Source organism: Epinephelus moara, chromosome 8 (assembly GCF_006386435.1).
Source record: "Epinephelus moara isolate mb chromosome 8, YSFRI_EMoa_1.0, whole genome shotgun sequence".
NCBI classification, from domain to species: Eukaryota; Metazoa; Chordata; class Actinopteri; order Perciformes; family Serranidae; genus Epinephelus; species Epinephelus moara.
This window is the reverse complement of record NC_065513.1, coordinates 15114824-15122912: the sequence shown is the minus strand read 5'-3', so window position 1 is coordinate 15122912 and position 8089 is coordinate 15114824. Positions and strand designations below refer to the sequence as shown.

Genomic DNA, 8089 nt, shown 5'->3' with positions numbered 1-8089 from the left:
TGATTTGTTATTTGTTATGTTATTTTAACATTACAACACGGTATCAAAGTGTTCAAAGTTTCATCACCATTTGAATGCAAGGGCTTTCAATAGAATTAAGTCTATCTTTAATTTTTCTATTTTATTTTTATAGGCTATCCTAAAATATATCCTACTATTTGGCAGCAAACACACTTATATTGAATTACTGTTATATTTCCTACACATGATAAAATTACTGGCACTTCCCCTCTAGTGACATGAGTTGGGTAAATATATTGTTTAGCAGCAACTATTTAATTCCCCAAAATAGGCTATAAACCACTGAAAATCTAACATCAGTGTCTCAATTATAAGTGCATAGCCCCGCTCTGATTCTTACTGTGGAGACATCGCGCCATCTAGAGGATGGAGTTCCCATTGCACCAAAGAAGGCATGAAAAACGCTCATTTTGCTTTATTATAAAATATATATCTATGTAACATGAGGGGGAATCGGTGCTAAAAATACAGAAACACACTTACTTTTACAATAATTTGGATTAAGATCATTGTAGGCATAGTTTTTAGCGGCTACAGGGTATGTTTGCCACACCCACACACAGGAAAAGACTGCAGGCGAAACAAGAGGATACTCCCCTCGTACTTCCGTGTTCGCGTCTCACATGAATACTCAAATTGGGAAAGTACTCTGATACATGTAGATAACGCAGAAAGATATTTTCAAACTACCGATAGCAGTATTATCTACCGACAGACGTATTATTTACAGATAATATAGATAATAACTAATACAACTGTCTTTATTTTAGTTGTTTAACGAGCACCCAAATACGCACGCGTGAGACGAATTCGCCCCTGCAAGCTAATGAAAGATAGCTAACCCGTTAGCTATACCGTTATTCATTACAATTTAACAGACTAGAAGTTCAACTAGGGTGGAAGGAATTAGCTTTTGGAGTTTTATTCGTTTTACTTGACGTGAACTATCTTGGTATTGTAGCTTCTTTGGTCACGTGACTGAGTCTCGCCGCTGTTGTCACCTGATCTGTTGTGTTGCTGATAAAGAGTCATGGCTGCCCACCTCTCGTACGGTAGAGTCAATTTAAACATATTAAGAGAAGCAGCACGAAAAGAGCTTCGAGAGTTTTTGGACAAATGTGCGGGAAGCAAGGTAATGAACACACAAACATGTAAACATGGCCGAAACAGGGACAGTTATAACGTTATGCTTCTGACAGTTAAGCTAGTCTGGTGGAGCTGTCAGTGTCACATCTTTTAAAATACATGCAGGGTATGTTCAGATGCAGTTATGTTGTGATTATGAATATAATTTAAATACTACATCTGATAATGTAGCTACAGGTCTGTGCATTTGAGCTGTATTTCTCCTTTAGGGTGGCTGCTTATCAATCTATAATTTGAACCATTAGCTAATAGCTAAATCATCTGTAACACTGACAGCAGACAGTTCCGCATACAGATGATCCTTCAGGCTTTGTCACTGATAGGATACATAATTTTATATGCTTTTGCTCTTTAGGCCATAGTTTGGGATGAGTATCTGACCGGACCTTTTGGATTGATAGCTCAGTACTCCCTACTGAAGGTAAGTGCTTTCCTTCTTTGCACAGTTTCTGTACTGTAAAACAAACCAAGAGACCTAGATAATGTCCCAGGAATGTACCACATATGTAATATAGCTGAGGGTTTTCTTGATCATTCAGATTAAACACATTCATGTTTATACTGTGTTTTTCAGGAACATGAAGTGGAAAAGATGTTCACCCTCAAGAGTGGCAGGCTCCCCTCTGCTGACGTCAAAAATATCATCTTCTTTGTTCGTCCCAGACTGGAGCTCATGGACATCATTGCTGAGAATGTATTCAGGTCTGTGTCTCATGTAAAGCCCCACAATTTAAAGGGTGATAAAGGCATTTTCACATCAGACAGGTATTTTCAATTCTTTGCAAAGCTGTCCACACAGAATTTAACACTTTTGTCCTGGACTGTGTGCCTGCAGTGAGGACAAGCTGCATTCGTCCAGAGACTTCCACATTTTGTTTGTGCCTCGGCGGAGCCTGCTGTGTGAACAGCGGCTGAAGGAGCAGGGCGTGTTGGCCTCTTTCATCAACATTGATGAGTACATCCTGGACCTGATCCCCTATGATGGCGACCTGCTCTCCATGGAGTATGAAAGTGCTTTCAGGGTGTGTTCAAATTGTACATCCCAGATATATATCATGCACTGTGCTGGATCTATGTGTTGTTATGAGGGGAAGATTAGATTTCAAATCAATCATCCCAGCATCAGTTGAAATGTATAAGCTCTCTTGAACTAATTATTAAGAATTTCACACCTCATCCAGATTTATAGCTGCGGTATATTTCTAACTGTCATGATGTGTTTTTCCTTCCTCTTGTCTCTTCCAGGAGTGCTACTTAGAAAATGACCAAACAAGCCTTTACCACACAGCCAAAGGCCTCATGACCTTACAGGCACTGTATGGTACCATTCCACAGATATATGGGAAAGGAGAATGTGCACGGGTGAGAAAACTGATGATCTATTATAGTATTATATTAAAACTGCTAACTGCTAATGGACAGGCTCAGCAGCAGCTGTGTGAGTGAGTTTGTTTGAGAAGTAAATTCTCTGCTTGTTCTCAGCATGTTGCCAACATGATGCTGAGGATGAAGAGGGAGTTTGCTGGCAGTCAGAATCAGATCCTGCCCGTGTTCGATACGCTGCTCCTCCTGGACCGTAATGTCGACCTGCTCACCCCCCTGGCCACACAGCTCACATACGAGGGCCTCATTGACGAGATCTATGGAATCACTAACGGTCAGAATAAACCATTTTTGACTTCTTCTCATTATGTTTGAATGAAGCCTGATGTGAATGCACTGTTGCAATTATCTTCAGTCTGCATATATTTAGGGCTGTACCAAATAGTTTGAAGCTTTCTTCATAACATTGACATCTGAAATCTAAATCATGCTGTTTAAACCTGGCATTTCTGCACAACTGCAGGCAAAGATTAGGTTAAAAATAATATTGTTAGTACAATAATAATTGTAGAATTGGACTCCAGTGGTGGCTGCATATAGCTGTTTCAGACTTGTGTGATCCAAACGTTCCCAATAATTACCAGAGCGTTGTGAAGTCCAAAAGTCAATTAAAAAAAAAAAAGGATGTAATCATTTCCAAGATTCACAGCGTGCTTTTATCTAACTAGATATTTTGCTTCAATCTTTATTTGTTATCTTACAAAACAACAGTTTCACAGCAGTCAGAAAATTGCTCTTCCACTTGCTGAACACAAAGTGAAGTATGCACCTGTTTTAGTGGCATGGTCTAGCAGCAATCACTATTAGATTGCATTGTATAAATTACATGTATTCATTACAAAATGTTGATTTAATTTAAAAAAGACCCACTCAATTAATTTGATGTATCACTTAATTGAAATGAAGGATTTTTTTCAAGGGTTTTTATTTCATTTTTTAGGGTGATGACTTCATAAAATATGATAAACATTTGGAGCTTCAGATTTTAAAAAAATGACATTAGGTACAGCCCTTCATGTATTTGTGTTTTTGAATGTCCGCTCCTCTTTTTTAAAATTGCCGGTCCCTGTCCTTACTATCTCTGACTCGCAGGTTATGTCAAGTTACCTCCTGAGAAGTTTGCGCAGAAGAAGCAGGGCGAGGCGAGTAAAGATTTACCCACAGAGCCCAAGAAGTTACAGCTCAACTCGGCAGAGGAGCTGTACGCAGAAATACGGGACAAAAATTTCAACGCTGTCGGAGCAGCGCTCAGCAAGAAGGCCAAAATAATTTCAGCAGCCTTTGAGGTTGGTCTTGCATCATCTTTGTTGCTCTAGCATATTTACCTGCTCTGAAATATTTATAGTGTAATGTTTGTTACAACAATGTAGTTTCAATGCCTAATGCTTCCAGAAAGCTATGTTGGATCATCTCTAGACATATCAGCTGATCTAATGTGATTACAGTCTCTGGCATTTTACCACAAAGGTCATAACAGAAATCCATGAGGTGAGGGAAGTGATGACAATCACCCAGAGATAAGATAAAGTACTAATTGTACGAGGAGACTGCTTAACAAGGCCAAACATACTATCAGCACAGGTATATTGATTGTAATACAAACTGCATTAGTAGAGACTGTTTATACCTTTGATGCACCATCAGATAGCAGCAAGCATGAGCAGGCTCTTTACTCATTTAGGGAAAGGCGCTTTCTATTAGAAAGGTTTCCGGGAATACAATTATTGTGTATTTTGTCATTGTCTGAAGCGAATTTGTGCAGATAGACACAGAACTAAAATAGATCCTTGTGTGTTTGTGGGAATTGTATTTTATAGAAAAAAACTGAAGAAGGGTTAAACTGTTTTGACTACAAACATAATTAGATAAAGATCAACAGCTTCCTAATCTTGTTTTTGGTCCATTTTGATGCCACGTCCAAACCTGTTTTACATCCTATTTCACCTGCTGACGTGCTGTGTGATTGACCTTTTGTGGTAAATGAATTGGATTCTGTTATTTAAATGCTGTTTTTCTGAGCTGCACCATCAGACAGATTAACAGCGTAGCAAATAAAGTGATATATGAATATATGTTGTTTGTCTTTCAGGAGCGCCATAATGCTAAAACAGTGGGAGAGATAAAGCAGTTTGTGTCTCAGTTGCCTCACATGCAGGCAGCTCGGAGCTCACTGGCCAACCACACTTCTATAGCAGAGCTGATCAAGGACATTACAAGTAAATAAGCCCTTTCTTTCCCCCTTAAACTGCTTTATATTAAAAAATGTTTTGGTTGTTTTGGAATATCATTATGAAAATTTCTTCTTGTTTTGAGGACTGTAGAATTCTGTATTTCCCTGTTTATACTTCACTGTACATTCAGTGTGTCATATAGGCTTTTTATAGTGTGATTAAATCTAACTCATGTCTCTTGTTTCAGCATCTGAGGCCTTCTTTGATAATCTAACAGTGGAACAGGAGTTTATGACCGGAGTCGACACAGACAAGGTATATTTTGCCTATCTACGCACTGTTTTTCCAAAGCTAATCTGTCATAAAACAGTCTTTCAGTATGTACAGAGATACACTGTGGTTTCATATCATTTTACCGCAGTTAACTGAAATCCTCAAAATAATAGGAAATGACTTATTGCATTTACTCTTCATGTTTTGTATCTGGCACTGATTTTAAATGAGAATTTATACAATGAGAAGTTTTGCTAACGTGATTTATAAACCGCATTTATTGGTGCACTTTAGTTCTGATGAATGTTATTTTGCTATCCAGGTGAACACATATATAGAGGACTGCATTGCCCAAAAGGATCCACTGATCAAGATTCTGCGCCTGGTGTGTATGCAGTCAGTCTGCAACAATGGTCTCAAGCAGAAGGTGTTCGACTACTACAAGAGGGAGATTCTCCAGGTAAAGTCAAGTGGTGGTATCTTAACTGCGCCTCTGTGCACACACATTCCTGCAGCATCAACAAAAAATAGTGGTGAATTACACTGTAGTGCGTAGGCTTTTTTCCAGTTGTTTTACAAACCCTAAGAGAACTGTGTGACCTCTGGCAATCTCAGCCAACATAATCATCTTTAAAGAGGCTATGGCACATTTTTAAGCTCAGGTAGTGATGTCATGGTAAACTAGACAACCAAAGGCATCAGTTGTTACTAACTAACCATGACATGCTAGCTGGTTGTGAAAAGGTTAGGCTAAAGGCCAAATGTTAGGCTAAATTTTGGTGTTGGGAAAATGTGGCATTTTCAAAGGGGTCCCTTGACCTCTCACCCCAAGTTAACTGAATGAAAAAAGATTCTGTAGATACCAAAAGGTCTCCCCTTTACAGACATGCCCACTTTATGCTAATCACATGCAGATTTGTGCACACACACTATAAATGTGTTATTTTCACCTATATTATATTAAAAATTGTGTATTTGAGTGTTTTTGCATACAGGGGTTGATAAACAGCCTTGGAATTGCATAAATCACACATGACTGGAAAGTTGAGACTCGTGAACTGCCGCATGAAACTTTACAATCACAAAACTAGAGACCTCTGGCATTCAGAGGATGTATGGCTTTCATAGGTATATTGACAGTAAGGAGGATTTCTGAGCAATTTCCAGAACAGAAACACTCACCACCCAATGGCAGAAAAGTGCAGTTCTTACAGAAATCTCCAAATGTCAAAAGTTTCTGATACAAAATCACAGCATGAATTTTTCTAAGGTGTTCCTCAAGTTCTTGGGGTATATGTATCTTATGTGGTATTTTGGAGGGATTTCTGACCATTTTTTTCCATTCCCAAGTGGTCAAAAATTTTGCACCAAATCTGAAGAAGTGTGGTATTAAATGGTATCAACCCAAACACTGAGACATAATGGGAAACATGGGAATGGCCATTATATACGTCCATCATAATGCTCTAAGCCCTTAGACACCCCTGACGCACCTAACCAATACACAATGTTTACCACAGTTTTGTGACCAGAAGAACTTTACACAGCTTTCAGATGATGTGTACCACTTCTATGTGGCATATACCGTTGACCTGTTTCTCCCCCTAAAGATCCCCTGCCCCCCCTAAAAAAACAAAAATGGGTCTATGGTGGGTCTCTAAGGGTCAAATGAATATTTAAAATTGTTGGTGCCTGACTTTTTTAATAATGCCTTCTTTTTTTGTCTTTTGTGAAGACCTATGGTTATGAACACATTCTAACACTGAACAACCTGGAGAAGGGGGGTCTTTTGAAGCTACAGACAAGCTCAAGGAACAACTACCCCACCATCAGAAAAACCCTCAAGCTGTGGATGGAGGATGCCAATGAACAGGTACGAGACTCATTAAATAAAGGACTTTGAGGATTAAACCCATGCACTTTGAGGATGACTTTGACCTTTCTTACTGTGTGTCTTTTGGTTCCCTCAGAACCCAAACGACATCTCCTATGTGTACAGTGGCTACGCGCCACTAAGCATCCGCCTGACCCAGGTCTTGGCCAGGCCCGGGTGGCGTAGCATCGAAGAGGTGCTGAAGATGCTCCCAGGCCCACACTTTGAGGAGAGACAGCAGCTGCCTGCCGGGCTTCACAAGAAACGTAAGGACCAATGTAAACCAGGTCAACTGTTTACCCTGCTGCTTGCTAAACAGAATAAAAGTAAACGACCTCCTGCCTGCTGCATGTAGATAAGACACAGGCTTTGTTTCTGTTGAGTCAAATACTGAACAGCAGCAGATTGATGGCACAAAGCTGACAATACCCAAGAGCTGCTGTCATTGTGTGTGTGTGCGTGTTTTCTGTGTGTTTGTGTTGAAGAGAAGGCTAGACAAAAACATGCTGTGCTTCATTTGTCAGTGACCAACCAGTCAGTTTTCCTTGCTCTTTTCATATTGGCAGAAGGAGGTGTTACACTGATGTGAATAATAAATTTAATTATACACTCAATTTGAAATGTGCTAATTAGAAGAATGAGTTTGGGCAATAGATAGTTGACTTGTTTCTACACGCCTCCCTTACACTGGATTTTAAAAGGTGATAATAGAAGACTCTAATCTAGGGGGAGGGTGATGGCTAAATTAGTGTTTTCACATTTCAAAATATGGTGCTTTAGTAGAGGGAACTTGGCCCTCGTTTACATTCAGTTGTATTTTATTAAAGGGAGACATGGCAAAAATTTGATTGAAAGGAAAACTTCACCTCTGAAATGATCATTTGTATATCAGTTGCTCACCCCGTGTTACGTTGAATTCATGAAGTAAGCTGTTTTTCTTGAGGAATCCAAAAAGGCGAACATTCTTGATGAATTGGAGTCATAGGGGATTGTGTTAACAACAGCAAAACAAGATCAAATACAGTCAGGTCCATAATTATTTGGACAATGATACAGTTGTCGTCATTTTGGCTCTGTACACCACCACAATGGGTTTTAAATGAAACAATGAATACCTGCTTAAAGTGCAGACTCTCAGCTTTCATTTAAGGCTTTTTTCAAAAATGTAGTATGAACCGTGTAGGAATTATAACCATTTCTTCACACAGTCCCCCAACTTTAA

General features: G+C 39.3%; 1 protein-coding gene across 1 annotated transcript in view; it reads left to right on the top strand.

The window, feature by feature from the left end:
- The first annotated feature begins 1026 nt into the window (after positions 1-1026).
- vps33a (VPS33A core subunit of CORVET and HOPS complexes) overlaps positions 1027-8089 on the top strand; it is a 9404-nt gene continuing 2341 nt past the window's right edge. The window contains exons 1-12 of the mRNA XM_050051997.1: positions 1027-1153; positions 1523-1588; positions 1742-1869; positions 2003-2189; positions 2413-2529; positions 2650-2824; positions 3643-3836; positions 4640-4766; positions 4969-5036; positions 5317-5454; positions 6730-6867; positions 6965-7133. Coding sequence (XP_049907954.1) covers positions 1052-1153; positions 1523-1588; positions 1742-1869; positions 2003-2189; positions 2413-2529; positions 2650-2824; positions 3643-3836; positions 4640-4766; positions 4969-5036; positions 5317-5454; positions 6730-6867; positions 6965-7133 — 1609 coding nt within the window. The 5' untranslated portion in view covers positions 1027-1051. The remainder of the gene's footprint in view (positions 1154-1522; positions 1589-1741; positions 1870-2002; positions 2190-2412; positions 2530-2649; positions 2825-3642; positions 3837-4639; positions 4767-4968; positions 5037-5316; positions 5455-6729; positions 6868-6964; positions 7134-8089) is intronic.